The sequence below is a fragment of the Ictalurus furcatus genome, chromosome 3 (genome assembly GCF_023375685.1).
Source record: "Ictalurus furcatus strain D&B chromosome 3, Billie_1.0, whole genome shotgun sequence".
NCBI classification, from domain to species: domain Eukaryota; kingdom Metazoa; phylum Chordata; class Actinopteri; order Siluriformes; family Ictaluridae; genus Ictalurus; species Ictalurus furcatus.
This window is the reverse complement of record NC_071257.1, coordinates 26,640,227-26,664,409: the sequence shown is the minus strand read 5'-3', so window position 1 is coordinate 26,664,409 and position 24,183 is coordinate 26,640,227. Positions and strand designations below refer to the sequence as shown.

The 24,183-nt window shown below is 38.1% G+C and overlaps 2 protein-coding genes across 6 annotated transcripts in view; one reads left to right on the top strand and one right to left on the bottom strand.

The window, feature by feature from the left end:
* The window catches only part of shld2 (shieldin complex subunit 2), a 14,566-nt gene extending 7,589 nt beyond the window's left edge, over positions 1 to 6,977 (bottom strand). For 4 of the 5 annotated variants that reach the window (XM_053621788.1, XM_053621790.1, XM_053621791.1 and 1 more), the window contains exons 1-2: positions 6,838 to 6,977; positions 272 to 1,468 (exon numbers count right to left, since the gene is read on the bottom strand). In XM_053621788.1, coding sequence (XP_053477763.1) covers positions 272 to 1,412 — 1,141 coding nt within the window. In that variant the 5' untranslated portion in view covers positions 1,413 to 1,468; positions 6,838 to 6,977. The remainder of the gene's footprint in view (positions 1 to 271; positions 1,469 to 6,837) is intronic. The other variant, XM_053621789.1, reaches the window with a different exon arrangement.
* On the top strand, positions 6,601 to 24,183 carry glud1a (glutamate dehydrogenase 1a). Its single transcript, XM_053621798.1, has 13 exons — positions 6,601 to 7,208; positions 11,274 to 11,354; positions 11,431 to 11,486; positions 12,566 to 12,629; positions 13,145 to 13,239; positions 17,201 to 17,380; positions 18,140 to 18,277; positions 18,475 to 18,612; positions 18,807 to 18,887; positions 19,409 to 19,532; positions 20,830 to 20,921; positions 21,731 to 21,793; positions 23,203 to 24,183. The coding sequence occupies exons 1-13, from the start codon at positions 6,809 to 6,811 to the stop codon at positions 23,320 to 23,322; spliced, it is 1,632 nt and encodes a 543-aa protein (XP_053477773.1). The 5' UTR covers positions 6,601 to 6,808; the 3' UTR covers positions 23,323 to 24,183.

Genomic DNA, 24,183 nt, shown 5'->3' with positions numbered 1-24,183 from the left:
GCTAATGATAATTATCTTTATTTATGTTTATTAAATGAAAGGACTATATTACCACAAATAATTATTTAACAGTTAAAATGTGAGGTGAATTGCAATTAAAAAAAACTCTAAAAGGCTTGCCCCTTCCACCCAACTCTGACCACCTAGATCAAAACTATATTTAAATGCCTCGTGAGTTGAAAAGGAAAATTAAGGATAACGTGCAGAACTGAACATAACTTTTTTAAAATGACACTTTAAAGACATAAGGCTATATGAATGAGGTACTCACCTGTGATGAGCAATATATCTCCTGGATAGACAGTCAACGCCCAGAACGCTGCTGCCCTCCACAGCACCACCTTCATCTCCACTCCTGATTGGTCAGTGACGATCACAGTAGCTAGCGGAACACTGGATCCAGTTGATGCTCCAGACTTGAGGCTGATCTCCTTCACGTGGCATGGGTGCACCACAGCAACCAAGATGGAGTAACTCACTCCGTGACTGATGCACCTGGAGAGCAGTGTGGTTGGACCATGAAGTAGGAGCATGTTTTTTTGTCCAGTTCCCTGCTGTTTCCAAGCTGCAGCTGAAGAGAGCTTAGCCCGTTTTGAGGTGCTGGGAGTAGGCGAGGCTTCTATGGATTTGTTTGGGGAGCCAAAATGGAATTCATAGTCCTCCTGCTCCACTGCATTGGCCTGAGAGCACAGAAGGCCATCAGGTGTGCGCAACAAAATCACACCTCCTTCCTGCAGCCTTTGGCTCAGACTCTCATGAAGCTCCACTGATCCTTGCAGGGTTCCTCCCAGACCTCTATTTCCTGGACTAACCTCTGGGCTGTAGGGCTCTGGAGAGCTCAGAGAGGCTGAGGGAGTTTGTGTTGGTGGTGTTTGGGGAGATCCAATAGTGCTGACTGAGCCAGAGCCCTGCTCCATAACCACTCCAGGTTTCAGGAGTAATGCCTGTGTCTTGGTCCAGGTGGTTAGATATTCTGTCTTTGCAGACATGGCAGGACTTGGCTCAGAATCAGATCTTGGGTCAGCTTGTGGGGAGGGGAAGCAGCTGTCTAGGTATTCAATAACGAGCCGTGGACTCATGTCATCCTCTTCAGGTTGTGCTTGCTTGGCCAGAGAGAACTGGCTAATCGAGGGTGTAGAATCATCTTCAGACACTATCACGTTACCATCATGAGAACCTGAAATGCTAGGCTTATCATGTTCAGTGTTTGGGTCCTGGCTGCTAATGGCCTCTGCAGCAATATGACTAGGTATCTGGCCCTCACCGACTTCCTTCCTGGGCGTTAGCCTTCCTTGATTCCAGCTAAACTCTAAAGTCTTCCACTGATTGGAACTTTTATCCAAGGCCCCCTCAGACAGGGATTGGGGATTGGGTGCACCCAAAAATACATGGACTTTCAGTTTATCTGCCATACTGGTGTTCTTTCACATCTTCAACTTCTTCTTGAGAATAGCAGGAGAATAGTCTTCTGGAGGAAAAGAAAATCTAATCTTCAAAAGACTGCCAATAAACAAAATGACCTTACTGTTTTTTTCCCCACCAGAGAGTAATTAAGCCGAGGCTTGCGTCTCGACTTCTGAAATGAAAATCTATTCTTAGACTTGGACTAGGGTTACGACATATGTTAGGAATTAAAAAAAGCAGAGAAGTCTGCTTAGAAGGGTAGAAGAGTTCCCAGAAACATAAAGGTGACCACAGTACGATATTGGCACCCTTGGTAAATATGAGTAAAGAAGGCTGTGAATAATTGTCTTTATTGTTTAACCTTTTGATCTTTTGTCCAAAGGTTTCACAAAAATACTCTGCTCTTATGTATATCAAACAATTGCAAACACCACACAGGTTTATCAAAAACAAATCGCCACAATTTTGCGACCACACACATTGATGCAAAATCAAGTAACATCCAAGATATTCTGAATTTGCAATTTTTCAAAATTACAGCAGATTTTCTGCAGATTTGGGTCAAGGCGCGTCATGTGACATAATCACAACGCCCATTCAGCCAAAGCACTCTTTGATTCATGTATAGTATAGTTAGCATTAGTATAGTTCAAAGATCTCATTTACCAGCAAACATCACTGTGAAAGATTCCGTGCAATTGCAATTTTGCCAATTCAAGTACTTTACCATAAAAAAAAAAACACACAAAAAAAACTCTGAACATTGCATCGCAAATTTTTTAAAAAGCCGCAACAAAATCAAGCATTTTTGGCCGCAACAATCACCAAAAAACACCACAAAATCCTGTATGGACTGAAAGTTATATATATATATGGGTTTAATTTTGAGAATGACAGGCCAACATATTGCAGAAACAGAAATGACACCTCCCTTGCTTTTTAGCATCTTCTTCTGCCCCATCACATTTGCTTACAGCAAAGTCAGCTGCTTTTTTCGCCATATCCATGATGCGTGAGCATGTGACTGATAACACAAGGATGCTATTGTTAGTAGCTACCAATTGGTCACCATAGCAATGATCTGACTGTATTTTGGAAGGATAATTAAAAAAACATAATTGATTAAAATATGTTTACTCTCTGATCCTGTTCTGACATGATCAGGCACAAGTACTGCAATATATTCCCTTTTAAAAACTACTTTTTTCAAGTGCATATGCTGTTAATGACGTCTGCTGCATTATCAGCCAAATTAGAAACTAGCACTGTTGGTTCTGTGTTACCTTTAGATGTTTATAATAATTTAAAAAAATCGTTTTAGACTATTGTTATACATTCACATGCATTCCAAACAGGCCAAAGAGTGAAGAGTGCTGAATTAGCCTATAGCTTTAGAACAATATCTGTAGAACCCCACAGCTGGTAACTTTTACCAAACACATTCTTTGTATGTATTCCTTTCCCTTTAGTGAGAAGTAAAACTGTAACTTCCCATAATATGGCCAACCAGACACTGGGTGTTGGCTGCATGTGAGCCAATAACTGAACAGAGTGGCAGTACTTTGAGTGTGCAGATGATTTATTGCATGAAAGTAGAAGAGGGAGGAGAGACAGTATGCAGACACAGTTAGCCTGGGAGATAAACACACTTCACAGGTTTCACATGTGACTTTCAGAAGTGAAGTTGCAGAAGGCCAGTGTAAACACAGCATTTTGTTCGATTTGTTGAGTAAACATGTCTAGTTTAAGTAAACAAAATTTTCCCAGAAGAGCATCAATTCAATTGTCACAAAGCAGCTTTACAGAAATATATAAATTCAGGATATACATTTTTAATTTATAAATGTATCCCTAGTGAGCAAACTAGAGGCGATGGTGGTAAGGAAAAACTCCCTGAGACGATATGAGGAAGAAACCTTGTCCAAAACCATCTTCATGGTTTTTATGTGGTACCATCCTCAGTAGATGAAAAAGTTACATATTAGAGACTGGACAATATATAGATCACTTCAAAATAACATCAAATATAATTTGTGGTGTTATTATCTGTCCAGATGGCACTGCTCAGTGCTAGACACTGGTTATGGTGCTCTCAGATCTGTCACTGCCAACCCCTGGTGTACTCCTCAGGACAGGGCTCTGTAGTTATACATTTCCTTTTCCAGAAATTTCCTCCACTTCATTTTTTTGGACTTTTATTACAACCAACCATAGAGGATTTCGCTCATATAGGTCAGAGAAATATGTCACCTTTCTAAGAAGGAGAACCCAGTTGTGTGTCCCTCCCATACTTTCAATGATTTATCACATATCTACAAAATGACAATACCTTATTACTGTTAAGGTAGATTCAATATTATATGACTAATACCTGTGAATGCTAATGAGATGATGTTGAGACTCAGAGACCCATTCCAAATGTTGAGTTGCTCTTAGTTTCTTGCACATATTAAGGCAACTGAACTGTCAGTGACTTCAGTAGCTGTTTTTTTTTTAACCGGCAGCTATACAGCACATAGCTGTAATAAACACATAAACACATGAGCTGAGCAAAAGACATACACCCCTCTCTGGCCTCCTGGCAAAAGGTCGGATAGACACTTGCTGCCTGGATTACTTGCAGTAATGTCCTCCATCCTTAGACTTTCTCACTGCAGAAAACCTAAACAAACAGCTATACTTCTGACTGTTATAAAGCACTGACACTGGAGACTCCTTCCAAAAATTCAGTCACCTTACAGAATACTTCACCATATCAACAATTATACGTTTTCCCTTGTTAAACAACCCCACATTTTCTAATCTGTTTATTATTAAGCTTTTATTATGAGAAGCATCCACTTGCGAATTAGCCATTGCTATTGAAACAGTGACGTATTAGATCAAGCACATTAATATAAACCTGTGATTTGTCTTGCAACCAGTACTACTGTCTGAGCTGCTGTTATAAAAAGAATACGCAACACCTTCTGACCAATCTGATTCAAGAATTCAGCAGCGTTGTGGTATATGATATAATGTTCTATAACGTCATTGATGTATGGTATATTTCTCAAACTAGTGGATTCTAGAGACTTGAAATTCAGTTTCACAATTTTTCTTAGCTGAAGGTTCGTGTCTTACAAGAACCCTTGTGGATTTTCACACCCTTTTTTGTTTACACATTTTCATACCATTTCCATAATACTTACTTGCTTAAGACTATAATAAGACTATAAAAATAGACCATTTTTAAAAGCTTAAATGAAAGCTGCTTAAGCTATAAAGATGAAATGATAAGAGATGAGATAATATTGTCTGTTGTCTGAAATAGTTTCTGGGCTAAACCCAGTGGGTAAAAACATCATTATTTTTTCGACAGGGATGGCCAGGTGGAATCATCAGAATTGTACTGTTTTGTATTATAATTATTTTAAGTCTCAAAAGTTTCTGCAATTTCAGTGACTAATTTGACAATGACATCTTTGAGAATTATATAGTATGTTCACATTTACTGACAAACCTACACAGAAATGGAACAACTTAAAGTCATTTATTCATCTTAAAGCAGATTGTTCAGTAACAACTAAAATGAATCAGTAACTACAGTGAAACTAATAGGAGAGTAACATTTGTGGTTTTGAACACCTGGACATTTATTGTGTTTTATTATGGTTTAATCACTTTTATTGCCACTGACCAAACAGAATGATACAGAACACAGAAACTAATGACACCGTAATCTTTGTTGAACATATTAACTGGTCACTGTCAGATGAGACTCTAAATGATCGCTAGGTAAAGGACTCATAGACAGTCCTATTTTTAACTGTAAAATTAAAAGTGCCTAATTAGAGTGACAAATTCTGGCCTTTTCTGAGTACATTAAATCTACACTGTTATAATAAAATAGTAATTTATAACATTTTTCAACTCACTTATACCTATTAATTGATTAGATTACCAAATTTAAAGTATTTAAAATACGGTCATTTAAGTAAAAGTGCCCAAATATAGGCTGTTCAAAATCTGACAGTATATAGTTACAAAAGTGAGGTAAGTCTAGATCTACTGATGGGTCCAGAGAGCTTAAGAACTTAATATTGTTATTCACACCAGTACTAAACCAAACAGAAGGACAGGAGGAGGCTCTCTGACACTTGTTAACCAAAATGAATGTGTCGTGCACTCTGAAACAGTTGCCTAATGCTGATAAATGATTCTATGAATTGCTCTTAAATGTTGACTGAAACCATCGTTGAAGTGCTGAAATATATTTTGACCAAATCCCCTTATGAAAGAACAGAGCAACTATAATGCTGGTATAGCAATGCTGTTATCTGGCTATTCATTTATTACTTATAAATTAATATACCTATTAAAGCAGGTATTCTGAAAAATGTGATCTCTGTGACTTTCAACATGGCATAGTTGTTGTTGCCATATGGACTGGTTTGAGTATTTCATAAACTACTGATCTCCTTGGATTTTCACCCACAACAGTCTCTAAAGTTTACACAGAATTGTGCAAAAAACAAAACACATTGAGCGACAGTTCTGTGGGTGGAAATGCCTGGTTAATAAGGGAGGTCAAAGGAAACTGGCCAGAGATTATTTTGGGAAGGATATAGTAACTCATTCAATCACTCTTTACAATTGTGGTGAGCAGAAAAGCATCTCAGCATGCACAAAACGTTGAAACTTGAAGTGTAACAGCAGAAGACCAGAGCAGAAGACTGCACTGGGTTCCTCTCTCTTTAAAATCCTATAATTATAGCAGTGTAACAATGTAACAGAGTGCAAAAGGTATTTATTCCTGCTTTTGGTGTTTCATCAAGTGTAATACATTATGACATTATGTTAATCACTTTTGACAGGGGCGTGGCATGTTGCCTGGGCGACCATGTCTCCAGCCCTCAGTAAAAAATAAATAAATAAATAAATAAGGAGTATAAGTGAATTAAAGTTGCCCCCCCCCCCCCCATTTATTGCACGAATCTTCACACAACATGCAAATAATACAGAAATAAACCATTCCTCCCAAAGCAGGGGAAAACATTTAGACTTGAGAGATGGAGTGAGACTCCTGGGAAAGTCTTGTTGACGTGATTGTATCAATTCATCCAAATTACATGAAACTTTATAAATGTAGAATTTTACTACTATTTATAAAGCTTTTGGTCAGAAAAGTTCTGGAGATATTTTGTTTAGAAGGAATCTCAGGGAGCACCTCCCAGTGTGAGGTGGGGATTCAGCTCGCTTTGCTTTTTTAAGCAAATTACCAACACTGACTTTAGATGGTGTCTGGCACTTCAGTGAACAACACAGAGGCTGAAGCGGGGCTTTTTCCTCTGTTCTGTAACACACAGAGCTACTACTAACTCCTTTTTCGGTTAAACATACTTTTCCCGTGCCAGTTTTAGAAATGCACCGGTATCTAGGAGAGCTCCTTACCCGAGCGGGATCCAGCGCTCTGGCCTCGGGACTCGGCGACGCCACTTTGCCGGCCTCGGCGTCTCTCATGCGGCTGCGGCGCTACAGCCAGGCCGTGGGCAAAGAGGACGACGACCCGAACTTCTTCCGCATGGTGGAGGGCTTCTTCGACCGCGGCGCTGCTATCGTCGAGGACAAACTCGTGGAAGACTTGAAGACCAGAGAGACGCCCGAGCAGAAGAGGCACCGAGTCCGCGGAATCCTTAAGATCATCAAGCCTTGCAACCACGTCCTGGCCGTGAATTTCCCCCTGAAGCGAGACAACGGCGAGTGGGAGATGATTGAGGGCTACCGAGCCCAGCACAGTCAGCACAGGACCCCCTGCAAGGGAGGTAAATAAGCATGCTGGGAGTGCACCATAACGGCTAACTAACACAACACAAGGCGGAGAAGTTAGCTAGTTAGGCGGCTAAACAGGAATAGCTAGCTACCGAACGTGAGCTTCAGGGTTGAATTGAGAGCCTCAGTAAAAGTCAGGTCACGCTTGGATGAAAAACGTATTTGAATACGCTTTCTTTTTTTTTTCTTTTTCTTTTTTTTAATGCACTGCGCCTTTATAATGTCATGTCATGGTTATTTACACATTAGCTAGCGAAATATACTATAGAGAAGTTACTTGCCACAAAATTACTATCTTTTTGCATTTCTTCCCGTCTCACCATGTTTTATTAAAGCCACACATTAGAAGTAAGAGTCACCAAAATAAATTCAGGGGATAAAGGAATGGAAAGAAAAGTATGTGTATGTATATATGTGTTTGTGTGTGTGTGTGTATGTGTGTGTATATATATATATATATATATATATATATATATATATATATATATATATATATATATAATATAGCAAAGTAAGGCTTCTGTATTAGTAACCAAACAAACAAGAGATGTACAATGTGAGGGAATGCTCTTTGTATACGTTATACAGTTTAATGAACTCAGAGTTAAGTGTCAGTTTCCTGTTTTAAAATGTTTCAGACATGAATGAAAGTGAAATGAAAGTTTTGGTTTTTTTTTTTCTTCAAAGACCATTCCAGTACAAATGCCATGGATATGCCTGCACAATCGTGTGATTTTTAAGTGGGATTTTTAAAAAATTATTATTATTATTATTATTATTATTATTATTATTATTTATACAGCTTTACTGACTAACTGAATGGCAGAGTATAGGCCTTTTCAGAAATTAGGTGTCCAAGCACTGAAAATGAATGAGAATGAAGCATGATTGTTTGGAGCCTAGGCAGAGAAACATAAATGCAGATAATGTCAATGCATGAAAATTCAGACCAGTCAGCCCAAACCCACAATCTGTGAATATTTCACTGCTCTGGGTTTTTTTTTCCGTTGTTGTTTTAAAGTAGTCATTGCTTTGCCAGTGTGTGTGGAAAATTAATTAACTTTTTTTATCTTTTATATTTCAACTACAAATACTGTCATTAGTCATGTGAATGTATCTGTTTTTGGTAGAACCTACTTTGATATATATATTTAATATGAGGGAGAGAGAGAAAGATCTGTCTATCTCTCTATCTATATCTATATATCTCTGTGAATTATATCCTCTTTGAATGCTTCACACAGCTATATCTGAATGATTGCTTTTAGGACACATTAGGTATCCAGCACAGGACTGTGGACATTTGAACAAATTGCCTTAGTCACTTTGAGCCAGTTTACATTAGTCAGCATTTGAAGTTGTATACATTGGCAAATAAATACCTGAAGTTTATTGTTGACTGATTTTGGAACAGAAAATCTTTATTTTTATAGAAGTTTTAGGGAATCAGGTGGGAATCTGTCCTCCTCTGTGCAATGCAGGATAGTGAGATTTTGATATTAAGCTTGATGTGAATTACAGCGTCCTAGTACTAAGGCCACAAAAAAGAAAGATGAATGGTACTGATTGTATAGAAAATATACCGGATGTTGTGTATGAGAACACCGTCAGTGAAAGTTTCATTATGAATGTTTGCATAAGACATAAGGTTTAGGTGGCATGCAACAAGGAAGTGCAGCTCTCCGTAGCATCTGGGTGAGATTATTACATGCAGTGATCACAGCAGGGCTCATGTGGTGGGTGAGAGGAACCACGGCATCAGTAACATATCCGTATTAAATATGATTGGAACATCCATCCATTTTCCCTACTGCTTATCCTACACAGGGTCGCAGGGGAGCCTGGAGTCTATCCCAGGGAACGTGGGGCACAAGGCGGGAGACACCCTGGATGGGGTGCCAACTGACCGCAGGGCATGATAGGAACATACAATACTTAATAAAGAATGATGATTGTGCTAGTGTGGACTCGGGCACATCTGTTTGACAAAAGGCAGAAGGTAATACAGGCTTAAGGGCATCCTGAGACTGCACAACATGCACTCTTGCATCGCACTATGGCTTTATAGTCGACAGAATTCTGAATCACTAACTGCAGGCATTTTTTTTTAACCATTGTCCATGTGGCTCTGTCTTTGCTGAGGTGTGTTGCTGTTTTCTGAAAGCTGTGAGTGCATGTTGTCTATAACTTTTAATCTCCGTTTTAAATTGGGTTCCTCAGAGTCTACTTTTCTAATGTGCGGGTTCATGTAGTTTTGACACTTGGATGAAAATGTCATGGAACAATGAGTGTCCCAAGTACAAACTGGTCCTGCAGGACTTCTGCCTTTATTTTGTGTCAAATGTTAGTTCAGTGGCTAAGCATAGATGATTAAGCCTGCTTAACATACTTTTTCATCTGCTCTTGTAATTGTGATGATTACAACTCTTGAACTCTCAATAGCTTTTCTGTAACACTGGTTAATATATTAATCAGCCTTTAAGTCTTTCTGATTTGCACTTTTTTGCCTGCTTGGCAGTATCATATTATGCTGCTTACATTTAGGGACAAAGGCTGCATTAAACTTGGCATTAATGGCTATGTGCACCAGCCTCGCTTGGCTAATCTTGGATGAAGGAAAGACTGCTTCCTGTGATACAGTACACATTAGCCACTTTCAATGTGCTAAACCTTAGTACTTTCTTTTTGTGCTCAGATTTGCACTAATCCAATATATGATTGTTTTTGTATTTTATTTTTTCACTCTTGCTTACTTGGGAGGAGACAGTGTCTCAATTTTAATGGCAGTATTATTTTTTTTTATAATACTAATGACTATGATTGCTCCTGTGGCAAAAGATAAAGTAGAGATTCAGCAGAAATTACTGGGCAGGACCAGGACATGCTGAATGTCTGCCATGTAATTAAAGCGGTGTCGATAGTATTGACGAGTCCCTGGTTAATTGCTGATGGGCATCTTTGTTTGCCTGCTGTGTTTATATGCTGTGGCCATAATCTCACTTTGAGTGAGATTTAGGGCCCCCCCCCCCCCAAATTTTTTCTTTACACCAATGAACTGAAAAGCAGGACATCTAGCACCCCCTTACACCCCCCCTCCTTACTAATTCAGCCAGACTTCTATTACTATGATTACTGTAGATTCAGACTGATTACTATAACATGACATATTAGTCATCAGTTGCTCTATTATGTAATGCCATGCTTTTCTCACCAATTAATTAATCAGCAACAAAAATGTTAAATATAAAATCTAAGTATAAAACTAGAAAATTATAGTCCTTATGTCAGAACTGTAACAAACTTTTTCGCTGAAGGGAAGTCTGGGGTATTTACTTTTTCTGAGCCCCACCCAAGTCCAGACCTTCCCTGATTTTTCTCTTTTTTTTTGCTGAAGAGCGGAGGGAGTGAGTCATCATGTCGACTGTTTCTCTGCCTACTTTGCCCATAATCATACCTCATTCACTTTACTTGTTTTTAACAACTGTTTTAGATCTTCTTTTTTTTTTTTTTTAAAGAAATATACTGCCTAAAAATACTTTTCAACCTATATTTTGGTTTTATTTAGTGATCTGTTTTCGTTGCAGAATGTAGATCGTAAAGACTTTGTTTGGAATGTGTTGAGAAGTCAGTCTTTTTTCCTGTATGACTAATCACATAACCACAGAGGCAGTGTGTTTGTAAGGATCGGATTGGAATTGCAAGACATCGCCCTTTGTTTCCAGGATGACCGTTTCTTGTTTGTTACTTTTTGAAATGAGCTGATTGGTTTATGGATTGCTGAGAAATAAAGCAAGAATTTCAAATCTGTTGGTACATTTTCATTTCCAGGATTTAGCAGACACTCTCTTTTCCAGAGCTATGTAGTCTCGATCAAAAACATCCTCCCACTAATACAAATACGTCAGGGTTTTAGAAGTTAAAACTTTGCTAGACAACAAGAAAGTCAGTGGATTTTTAAAATGAGTGCTCATTTAAGTGCTTGGTGTAGACTGTAAATATACAATGTGCAAAGAAGTCCATCACTTATTCATAGTTTTTGCATCTGCATTTACTTGCAGGTATCCGTTACAGCACAGAAGTGTCTGTTGACGAAGTGAAAGCTTTGGCTTCCTTGATGACGTACAAATGTGCTGTTGTTGGTGAGTGGTTTTCTGTCTATCTGTATAAAAATCATTTGTATGTAGAAATATTTCTAATAAACTATCCTGTCCACAGATGTACCTTTTGGAGGAGCGAAAGCTGGGCTGAAGATCAACACCAAGAATTATTCTGTGAGTAATCCAGCGAGTTCCTAATGCATAGAATTAAAGGCTAAAGCAGCTGTTTGCCATTTTAGAGCCCCTTGCTGCATGCGTTTCCCTTTCCTCCAAGCCGACCCCTCCCCTTAAGTGAAAAAACCAAAGTTGAGAAGCTCTGTTCCAAATGGAGTTGGAGCTAATTTCTGAGCTGGAAATGAAGAAACTAACAATGCCCTGAAGTTAAGAGAGGAATGCATGCTGTCATGCTATAGTGAAACCAGAAATTACAAAAGTCATCTGTTCTAAAAACCTGAATTAGAAAGTGCTGATCCTGGAGACTCCTTCTATGTTCAATAAATATTTCCCAACAGAAATCATCATATCACTGTTTTCATGTTTTTCTTAGATTACAACACAGTTTTAATGTTTACTATTGTCTGCTGTACCTACATAAACTTTTACTATAGAAACGATAACATATTAGAAAGACTGCATTAATATAGACCTGTGATTTGTCTTGCACCTGGCACTATTGTCAGAGCTGCTGTTATAGATAATTAATCAACACTTTTAAGAGCAATCAGCTCTAGAATTAAACAATGCTGTGTAGGTGCTGGGCGAAATATCGATATAATATTGATATCGTGATAAATGATTACACGATTCACTTTTCTGAGATATCGTTGGTATGTGGATGTGTTTTTTACGTTTTTAAGAATTACTAATTAAGTGGTAGTGAATGGATGCCTTTGATTTGAGGTGATGTGTTTTTTATTTTAATCTTCTTTGCCTTTGTAGGCATTAGAGAAAGATATCATCAGTGTCAGTTTAACATTTAAAAAAAAAAAATTACTATTGTTTTGCAGAGAGTTTGTTAGCTAAACTATATATCGTGATGCGCATCATGTCCTCAAGTATCGTGATGTGATATTTTTGTCATATTGCCCAGCCCTAGTGCTGTGGTACAATACTGAGGCTGCCACCCTAACACACTGGTGTGTTCCTTTTGTCCTGCAAATTTTATTGCTATGCTTTGTATTTTAAAGAATCTTTCTATAAATTGCTTCCAGGTGAACACTGTTGCACATTTTCTTTTTGCTTTGTTCTCGCAGGACAATGAGCTGGAGAAAATAACAAGACGGTTCACCATTGAGCTGGCTAAGAAGGGGTTTATTGGTGAGAACTTGATCATGATGTTTTTGCCTATGAGTTGAGTCTCTCTCACTCTTTCTTTCTTTCTTTCTTTCTTTCTTTGGACTCGCCCACACTGGGAAATGACCATGTCTAATTTATTTCCCCCATTACCTCAACAGTCAGAGGAATGGTCTTAAAATAACTCCATACATTAGCCTGATAACTGCTGCCTGAAACTACAGCTTGAATGTGGTGAGAAACTATTTACAGGTGTATTTTAAGAGATTCTGCACTTTTTGGTGAGGTTTTTGGTCCAAATCCCAAGTTTACCTAATTCCTAGACAGAAACTGACATAAGGGGTTGCAGAGTGTGTGCCATATATGGAACCACGGATAACATATTACATAGGCATTAACATTAACAAAAGCATTAATATAACCCTGTAATTTCAAATGCAGCCAGCACTATCGTCTGTATGTGTCCAATAGTTGGTATACCACTGTCCAGTTTGGTGCCATTTAAAACAAAACAAAAAACAGTTTTGCTTCTGTCTCAGGGCCCGGCATTGATGTCCCTGCTCCCGACATGAGCACTGGCGAGAGGGAAATGTCTTGGATTGCTGACACGTACGCCAACACCATGGGTCACCATGTGAGTTAACAGTCCTGCTAAATAAATTTTAAGATAAGGTAAGAGGGTTATTCTGTTAGCTTAGCTGATAATGGGTCTCAAATCAGCTGCACAATCATTAAGGGTCATAGGTTAACAGTAGCACATAAACGGTAGCACTTTCTCACTCTTGCAGTTGATTGAGTTATTTTTTTGTCCATTGTGTCCAATGTGAACTTTTTTCCCCTATTGCAATGCTTACCAGTGCCATATTTATTTAAAATACTTTTTGCGCTACTGCTGCATTGTCCCACTAATTTACAGCAGCAACAATCTTTGCAGCTTGAACTCTGAATTCTGGTATTAGAGTAGTGGAGAAAGTACAATAAAAACTGCACCTCTTTTCCCCCCCCCCCCATGCTTTTTAGCTAGACCGAGTAGGAACTTTGAGAGAATTCCAGATAACATCCGTGTAAATATAAAGTATAGAAATTTTAAAGACGATTGAGTATTTGGGAAATTGGATTGCAGTAGTTGCTTCCTTTAGATATGAATGAACATGTTCCCTTGTAATGTGGAATATACCATAGGGTTTAAAGCCACACACAGACCTGCCAATCTGTCAAAGTCTTGATGCATGCCTTCCTTATATCCTGATGGATGGTGGGACCAGTCGAGCAGTGTCGAAGAGAGTGAGCTGCAGTGCAGGGTGTGATGAGTGCTTTGAGGTCAAGCATCAGTGTTTTAAATCTGATGTGGGCAGCTACAGAAAGACAGTGGAGGGAACGTAGCAATGTGGTAATGTGGTCACACAGCTGCATTCTGGATCAGTTGCAAAGGTCAAATGGCACTCGGAGGCAGACCTGCCAGGAACGAGTTGCAGTAGTCCAGTCTCAAAATGACAAGGGACTGTGGCTTATGTGGATAGAAATGGAGGAATCCTTCTGATGTTGTAAAGGGGCAATCGTCATGAGCGTGTCGGTATAACAGTGTAAGAGGAAAAGTACAGTTGAATGTCCATGGTTGCCCCAAGATTGAGTGCAGATAACGTTGTTTTCTCTCCTGCACCAGTCAGCCCAGGCACGTTCAAACAAACCTGTCAAGCCTGTTATGGTAGAAACTGGAATGCACATACATAATATATAAAGGCTTTTGATGTAACTGCCGGACAGTTTGGGGGGGAGAAGCTGTTCATCCGTGTTAGTCAAGACGTAGACACTAGAAAAGTTTACATGCATACTTTCTTACTACTTGCGTGTCTGTACTGTACGTATCATCTTTTTCCTAGAATTGGACGAAAGAAAGGGTGCATGTCAATTTTCTAGTGTCTACCTTTTTCACTCCAAGTGCCTGGTGGTTACTGTAAAACTGTGTATATACACACTCCACCCTTTACCTTAGACAAGGGAAAGCAGTACATCAGCAATTTAAAAAGAAATTGCTACAGTGCAGCAATTCCCAGAAAGAAAATCATACTGTAGCAGTGTGTAAATATACCAGGTCAAATTGGACCATATTTGTCATTGCTCAGCAGCTTAGCAAAGTGAGTGTCCACCGAGTGTCCAGTACATAATGTACATCTCTTCCACCCCCTTCTTCACCAGGTGCTCATTTTTATAACCTAGCTCTTATGAGACTGCACTGACATTACTGTATGTAATGGCACTGTATGCAAGGGAGTGAAGACTCAGGAGGCAGGTTTGAGCGAGAGAGAGAGAGAGAGAGAGAGAGGAGCTGAAAGAGCTGGCATAGGAAGCTGAAAGAGCTGGCTTGAGAGGAATTGGGTTCAGAAGGGAACTCCAATAATTATTCAAATTATGTCTCCACTACAAATATCAATAAATAATTCAAAATATATGTTCACCACAACCCTATACGACAGTTTTAATACATATTTACCCATTACTGTAACCTTATTTATGTTTATATATATAATTTTTTACTTTTTGTCATGTCTGAGATGCTATTGCTTTTTCTCAAGCTTTTCTCTTTGGTATTCACCGCAGTTTGCACCAACATACACTCAACGTCCACTTTATTATGCACATTCATGCAGTTTTCTTATCAGCCAATCATGTGGCAGCAGCACAATGCAGAAATCATGCAGATACAGGTCAAGCGCATCAGTTAATGTTTACATCAAACATCAGAATGAAGAAAAAGTCTGATATCTGTGATTATGGCATGATCTGGTTTGAGTATTTCATGAACTGCTGATCTCCTGGGATTTTTACACACACTAGAATGATGCAAAAAAAAAACATTCTGTGGGTAGAAACACCTTGTTGTTGATGAGACAAGTCAGAGGAAAATGGCCAGATTGGTTCGAGCTGCCAGGAAGGGTACAGTGACTCATATAATCACTCTTTACAACTGTGGAGAGCAGAAAAGCATCTCAACATACACAAAACATCAAACCTTGCAGTGGCTTGGAAAGGCACAGGCTCATTGAATCTGGACAAGTGAAGATTAGGGGGGAGTCACCTGGTCTTTTTCCAGTCTTCAACTGTTCAGTTATGGTGAGTCTGCTCATTCTCCTCTGATCTCTCATCAACAAAGTGTTTCAGTCCTGCAGACCCTCCACTCACAGAATGTTTCTTGTTATTTTGTGCCATTCTGTATAGAGACTTGTGTGTGTGAAATTCCCAGAATATCAGCAGTTTCTGAAATACTCAAACCAGCCCATCTGGTACCAACATTGCAAAGTCAGAGCTATCACAGTTTTCTTCATTCTGACGGTTGATGTGAACATTAAATGAAGCTCTTCACCTGTTTGGCTGATTTGATAACTGCATGAATGTGCAGGAACACATGTGTTCCTATTAAAGTGCAGGGTGAGTGTACATATAGTCACTCAATCTGAAATCGCTGATAAATATATACACAGCATCACACTTCTCACGTTGTCACATTCCGGGAAATGCTTGGGGAAGTACCCTCTTTCTCGCTCTCTATATCTCGCTTACCTTCTCTCTTGCTCTCTCAATATGTTTCTATCTCTAGGTTTGAGTATCTTTACTAAAAAAGGCTGCATTGTGCTCTTTTTTTGTGGGGGGTGGGGGTTAGAATTAGCAAATAGAAAAACTATGTTTAAATTAGCATCCATGCTAATAGCATAAACACATTAAGGACATTTGTAACGTTTTACTTAATGTAATTTTTTTCACCAATAATTTGGTTAAAATTAAAAAGTGTCCTTATCAGTCAATCAACATCACAATAATCACTGAAACTAAAGAAAAAGGAATGAGAGAACTTGATTTTCTTCTTCCTGAGATCTTCAGGGAATTTGGATGATGCAACTTCCTCTTGAACATGTGACTTGTGAAATATTCTAAATATTTCATAGGGCTGAACATGTTCGTGTAATAGGATTGAGTGAATGTTGTGGAATAGTAAAATGCACATTTTTCATAACTTATTATGGAGTCATGGAAAAGGCTGTTTTCTGAGTGCTATAGAGATTTTATTCATATTTGTTATTTATTTGAAAAATATGCAGTTGGTTGTAGTGAAGGACATTTTACCTGTGTCTTTTGCTTCACATACATATTTGTAAATGTACTATTAGTGGAACAGAAATGCACAACAATCGTAGAATCACCCTCCTGCAAATACCTGTAGAGTTGTATGGCTCCTGCTCTCAGCTTGTGGTCTGGGGGTTAAGCCTGTCTTTGTTTTCTGTTGGCACTGCACATAGCACAGGAAGTGAAAAATCTTTAAATGATTATCAAACGCAAAACTACACAAATGTTTCTTAAAAAAAAAAAACTACAATTGTGACTAGCATGTGATTATGATTCAGAGCATCTGCACTGTTCAACAGCCTTTTTGTGGCTAAGATGTAAGACTGCTTTGGGTTATGTGGAGTTTTATCTGATTTACAGTTGTATGTGTTTGCAAATGCCTTACTATCACAGCAAAGCTTTGTATTCTGCCTTTTGTGACACACTTATTGTTCTTTTATTAAATTATTTTTTTTCCGGATTCGATAATCATCCAGGACATCAATGCCCATGCGTGCGTGACGGGGAAGCCCATTAGCCAGGGTGGCATCCATGGGCGAATTTCAGCCACCGGGCGAGGAGTTTTCCATGGCATCGAGAACTTTGTCAATGAATCTTCCTACATGAGTCAGCTAGGGTTGACTCCTGGTGTTGGAGACAAGACCTTCATTATTCAGGTATGAGGCTGTGTGGCATGCATTCGCAGTTCTTTCCTCATCACTACACTCTCAGTTAAAAAGCAGAGGTGTAAGTAGTGTATTCATAAATCTAATCAAAGCTTGCATTTAATGCCACTCCACACATTGACAGTTGTGGGTTGTTTTTTTTTTGGCTAGGATGTTTGTTTGATCCCATTATTGCTTCCTGCTTTACGGCATACCTTTTACTAGCTCATTAGAGAGCATCCGTTTGCTGAACATAGTTTGCTGTAATCCCAGCCAATAGAATGAGTTCCTTGGTAGGTTTTTATTTATTTATTTATTTATTTATTTATTTATTTATTATTTTAAAAGATTGTGGTCTCTCTCTAGTCATAAAATCATCTTGTTTGTCATGATGGAGATTGAGATTGTTTGTCCACAAGGTGGCATTATTGAACTATGTTGATGTCTGTAATGCTTATTTTCCTTGGACAGACTTTCACAGGCAGGGAGAATGTTTTTTCCAAACGTTTGAGGACTAAAAGTAGTACGCATTATTGATTTTGAGATTAGGACAATGTAGTCTGATATTATATATGATGCACTTCAGTGTACTTTTTGTTTCTGCTTTAATATATCCGATTCAACATTTCTGATATAATTGAACAGAAGCCATTGTATTAGCGCAGGGAAACAGGAACCTATCTGGACGGTGCTTGTAATGACAGTAGATTGGTATTTGTTTGTTAATATGTGTTATGTAGGAGTCTGGTGTACTGTGTGTTTCTGCTTTAGGGTTTTGGTAATGTGGGCCTGCACTCCATGCGTTACCTGCACCGCTACGGGGCAAAGTGTATTGGAGTAGCAGAGTGGGATGGAAGCATCTGGAACCCTAATGGCATTGACCCCAAGGAGTTGGAAGACTATAAGCTGGTGAGTCTCAACTGAATCATCTTTCATTTCTTGAGATCATTCACTCGGGTGTGTGTGTGAGTTTTCAGCAGTGAAATGTGCAGTAAAATATGCTTTTGCATCCGGTCCTCTACTGTACAGATGTCCTGTATAAGTTCAGCAATGTGAGCGTTACCATATCCTCTTTCTGTTATGAACGTTTTTCTATCTGTCTTCAGGCAAATGGTACAATTGTCGGCTTTCCCAAGGCAACACCCTATGAGGGCAACATCTTGGAGGCCGAATGTGACATTTTGATTCCTGCTGCTAGTGAGAAGCAACTTACCAAGACGAATGCCACCAAGATCAAGGCTAAGGTCAGAGGTCAATTCACCACAGCTGTGCTGTTATTTTAGTGTTGTATAGTGACCAGGGTAAATGTTTTTAAATTCCCATTTTTTATAACATTTAAGTGTTTGTCTTGAATTAATTATAAGGCTACAGTGATTTGAGCAAATGAACTGTATGAATAGTGTAATATAGATAAATAAAATGGCCCCTGTTGTTACAGATCGTTGCTGAGGGAGCCAACGGCCCAACCACCCCCGAAGCTGATAGGATATTCCTTGAAAGGAATATTATGGTGATTCCTGTAAGTCTGTTGTTCATTTAATAATTAATGTTTAGATCATAAGAGTACATTTTACATTCTGTTTTGATTGTGTTGTGCTTAACATTGCTCCTGGAAGATCTGCCCATCATGATCATCTACATTTACTGGTTTAAGTATATTGAGTGAGATTTATGCTATATACACTCCTAATCTCAGGAACAGGGTTTGGCAATCATGTTATTACTTTCCTTCCAAGGTCAAGAGTACAATAGTTTAGTCAACACAAATGTTTCCATCTACTCTCAGTCAAATTTGTTATGCTTTCAAGATTTGGCTTGCTCAAATATGGATTTGCGCACACACACAAAAATGTGAAAGAATCTCATTGGTTAAGCACTTTGGTGAACTTTATTTCATGGAGAGAAGGTTTAAGAATGAGCAGGATGAATTTGTACACGTTCCAAACCTGAGTAGCTGGACCCTTTTTTTTTCATGGATTAAACTATTATGCTCACAGCATTTGGCAGGAAAGTAACGTTTTATACCATTGTCTTGAATAGGACATGTACCTGAATGCTGGTGGTGTGACCGTCTCCTACTTTGAGTGGCTGAAGAACCTGAACCATGTCAGCTATGGCAGACTGACCTTCAAATATGAGAGAGACTCAAACTACCATCTCCTCAGTATGTGCAGTGCTGTTTAATATTTGTTAACCCTTTCTTATAGGACAAGGATAATCCCACTCTTTTAAGGCTAAACACCACTGAATATTTGTTGTGCATCTTTTAATCGAATTGGAATCTGATGTGTGCAATACCTACACAAAAATATACGTGCACATTAAAGGGGTCATGACATGAGAAATAAAAGTGTCCTTGATCTTTTGAAATACAAGAGGTCATCGTACTATTAAAATGTCCTGCAAGTTTCATAGCTTAATGCGTCCTCTTCAGTACAAAACGAGCATTTATTTAACCAAGCACTACAAACTGCTCGTTTGGATGTGGCAGGATTTGTGACCTCGACACCTACTGTTAGATGTTAGCCAATCGTAGCAGTGGGTGGTTACATTGACGTCTTGAAGGTAAAGGGCAAAAAAAAAAACAATCGTTTCAGTCAGAGGGTCAGAGACCGGGTGCAAATTTTGTATGATTTTTAAAAATGACCCCTTTAAAACTGTCCCAAAATTTCAGGTACACTGGCAGACTTACCTTCACTCAAACAGTGGTCACATGCCAGAGCCCTTTCAGAAAAAGTAGGCAGATATGAACTTCCTTCATTTTGGCATTCTCTGTACTGCAATAAAATATGAAGTGTCCCAGTACAGTCATTGACCTGCTCCAAAGAACTTGAAGTACTTTTACTGGTGGTGCTGGGAACAAGCTGCGTGCTGTTTCAAAAGCTCAGTCTTTGTATTTTAGCGTTTCAAATGTCCGGCTCTGTGAAACTGTTTGGTGTTTTTTGAGCAGCTTTAGCTGAAAAGCTTTTTGCTTCAGCTGTTGTTGATTTTCCTCCCCCCCCCGCCACCCCCACCCACAAATATTACAGCACACCTCAGAATGTGTTATTCCTCTTGTACCACATTGGCCAACAGGTTTCTGGTATCACTTACATTATGGACGCTATACACAGTCATTCACTCACTTTCTATTGAACTTCTTTAAAATAGTGTAAAGTGCTCAGTCCTGAAGACTTTACCCCTGGTGGAAAACTTACTGACTGTCACAACTGGAGACCCCTTCCATAAATGTTAAATACACCATTTCACCATATCTGTGATTTAGTTATTAAAATTAATTTTAAACAAATGCATTAATATAAACCTGATTTGTGTGAATGAGCTTAAAAATGACCTAGCAAAGGTTGTATTAATTAATCTAATATATAATTTTGTTTTTTTTTTCTGGTTTGACTTGGTGAATGAACTGCAGTGATGTTTTAAAGGAAGGACTAACATTTGATTAATACGTTTCTCTGCAGTGTCGGTGCAGGAGAGTCTGGAGAGGAAGTTTGGAAAGCATGGTGGCGCCATTCCCGTGGTCCCAACCTCTGAATTTCAAGAAAGGATTTCTGTGAGTGCACAAACACACTCATTCTGTGTTCTTAATATACAGATTAAAGTGTGGTCAGTATACCATAATTCTGAACTTAATATATAGCAGGATCCAAGATCCTTGAATCTTTGTAACTTGTCAGAATTACACTTACTAATTTAGGGATATTGGGTAAGAACATGCAGATACTTTAAACAAAGAAATATTATAATATATAAAATATAAAAACAAAAAAATTATAATAAAATATATATATATATATATATATATATATATATATATATATATATATATATATATATATAAAAACATAGCATGGTCAATCAATTGACATTTTCACTGACATTTGATTTAATTTGATCAGATGTGATTTTAAATTTCATGGCTTTCACATGAAAATCATGATATCTGGACCCTGTAACACTACAAAAATGTATATGAACTCTGCATAGCTATTAGAGTGCATGGTTACATGATACATGATCAGGGACTTTAAGTTATTCTAGATGATTGATGCTAATTAATAAAAATGTGTGAATGTGAAAGTAAGTTTGAAATTAGGTATGTAAATGTTAAGGAAAGGGTTAGTCAAAATATCCATTAAAACTGATGAGAGGCAAAGTGAATGTCCAGTTGAGGGGGAAAAAGAAAGGGTTTATACTGAATCTAACTGATATTATATTCATAATATCCAATGATATTATTTGATAAAATGTTTAAAAAATAATGCTGTGTCCGCACTGAGAATTAGCCTACGTATGTCTTATGTTTATTTCGGTCAAGCCTTCAGGCTTTAAAAGTTTTCCTTCACTGTGGTCTGGTTACAGGGAGCGTCTGAGAAGGACATTGTGCACTCCGGACTGGCCTACACCATGGAGCGCTCTGCCAGGGTTAGTACATTTATTTAATGCAATAATGCTGCCTGCTTTCGACATCCTAATTATATTAGTTCCTGGCTATGTATTTCCTTTTAAAGCACATTTTTATGCCATTCCAACTTCAATTGAATGTAAAAAGAAAGCGGTGTAAACATTTAGAACTACACATTTTCTGATGGGAACATTTATAAAACAGGGATGTCAAACTCGTTTTAGGTAGTGGGCCACATTACTCTTAGTCCGAGTGGGCTGAACAAAAAAATCAGTTTAGTAGACCAATAACACATCAGCAATTCCACTTAAATGTCTTCAGTGCCTTAAATACTGTAAGTGCTCTGACGTTGACTTTTTGCTGGAATTATACATAGAAGTTGTGATTGCATGAGCGTTCACCCCGTTTCTGTGAAGCCCTTAACCCCTTTCTAGCAGAACACTAAAAATCGACTTATTGGACATTTTCAATCAGTATAAACAAACAAATAATGTTATTGCCTCAATTCTGTTATAAGATTAGTCGGGACGCTGTTGGATTTCTGTGTGTAGAATATTGTGACTGTGTTTAGCTGCTGGTGAGCAGGGCGATGTGAGGGGTGTGAACCCCCTGCTGGGCAAACAATTCATACCTCTCAACAGTAACATTGGTACAGAGAACAAATGGACAACTAAAGCTTTTTTTTTTGACAAAATTATAACATTTAAACCTAGCCTACTAGGTATTTATATATATATATATATATATATATATATATATATAAACAATAAAGAATAAGAATAAGAAATGCTTATGAAAAACTGACAATTCTTAAAGCCCTGAGTGTCTACTTTATGAGCCATTAACCACTACTGTGGAGTGTGACATTACAAATAAATTGAGAAAAAAATGACATGGAATTTTTTTTTTTTTTTAGCAGCACATTTTTTAGTTTGTCCTGTCAAGGTTTCTTCATGTTGTCTCTGAGATTTTTTCCTCTGGCTTGCTCATTAGGGATAAATTTATATCCTGAATGTATATATTTCTGTGAAACTGCTTTGACAATGTCCATTGTTAAAAGCGCTATACAAATTTAAAAACAGAATTGAATTGAATGTCCCAGAGTTTATTGCTATATTTTGCCCCCTAGTGGAATAATGGAGACTAGTTATATTTCAAGTCATTCGATTCAATTACGGTTCGCAAGACAATTCTTCTGTATCACACGGATTGTAAATTCATTTGGTGTGCTGAATTAGATCAGACTCATGCCCCAGCCCATGGCATTTATGTTTGACACCCATGCTGTAAAAGCTTAAGATGTTTTTTCACAGTAATTCTGATGAATATTTCACAAAAAATTGTATTTGCATTTTTTTGTTTGACAGTGGCATGAATGATTTGCCGTAGTTGAGTCTGTAATATTCCGTTTTGTACTTTTTATTCCCAGCAAATTATGCGCACGGCCAATAAGTACAACCTGGGGCTTGATCTGCGGACAGCGGCCTACGTCAACGCCATCGAGAAAGTCTTTAAAGTGTACAACGAGGCTGGCCTCACATTCACATAGACGCCTGATAGGATCTGTCTGCATGTCTGTCCGTCCATCTATACAGACACACTATATCTTCACTGCCTCCTCCACAGCCAATATTTAATATATCCAGTTTACATTTAACATATTCATGTATACTGTTTGTATGTATATGGCATATGTACCTTATGGCTTTAAGTTTTCTTCCCTTGCAGCTTTTATCCACTCCATAACACCAAAGCTCTGTCAGCATGCTGTCATGTCCAGCTAATCTACACTTGAATATCTTGCTAGAAAATGCCAAAACAGATGGTATTTATACTGTATAATGTATTTATACTGTATAATAATAATCTCTGCTGTGTTCTGTTCAGGGAAGTTTAAATTCCAGCTATTCAACACACAATATGCAAAGACCCATCCAGCCTTAATATCACACAGCAGTCTGTAAAACACAAGTGATCTTGTTTTGTTTTTGTTATTATTACTATTATTTTAAAGGACGTTCTTTCACTTTAAACCAGCTGAAGGCATGCAAAGGTTAATAACGAAGGCAATGCACAGCAAATTATCTCAGGCTTATATATGTTACAAAATTACACAGATGTGTATTTATCTGTTCTTGCACTTGGCTTATCCTTTTCTTATTAAAAATATATATCATGGTGCTCTTTTGCCTAATACGCCACTGTTTATCACCAAATGCTTCCATGGTGAAAGGTAGGAAGCATGTCTTAATGGTTAACATGTAGAATGTATGCATATGGACGGGTTCGTGTTTGGGAACAAATGACTTATTTTCTTAATCATGTGAGCATTGAATAGGAAGTGAATCTGTTTGGGAGGAGAGTTTATATGGCTTTGTTTAGGATAAAATGTAATAAAATGTATACACCA

Excerpts from the sequence above, each read along its gene's own strand:
- glud1a (XM_053621798.1), top strand. The coding sequence starts at position 6,809 with ATGCACCGGTATCTAGGAGAGCTCCTTACCCGAGCGGGATCCAGCGCT. Across the intron at positions 11,487-12,565 it reads TCAACACCAAGAATTATTCT|GACAATGAGCTGGAGAAAAT; the intron begins GTGAGTAATCCA and ends TTGTTCTCGCAG. Across the intron at positions 20,922-21,730 it reads AATTTCAAGAAAGGATTTCT|GGAGCGTCTGAGAAGGACAT; the intron begins GTGAGTGCACAA and ends GTCTGGTTACAG.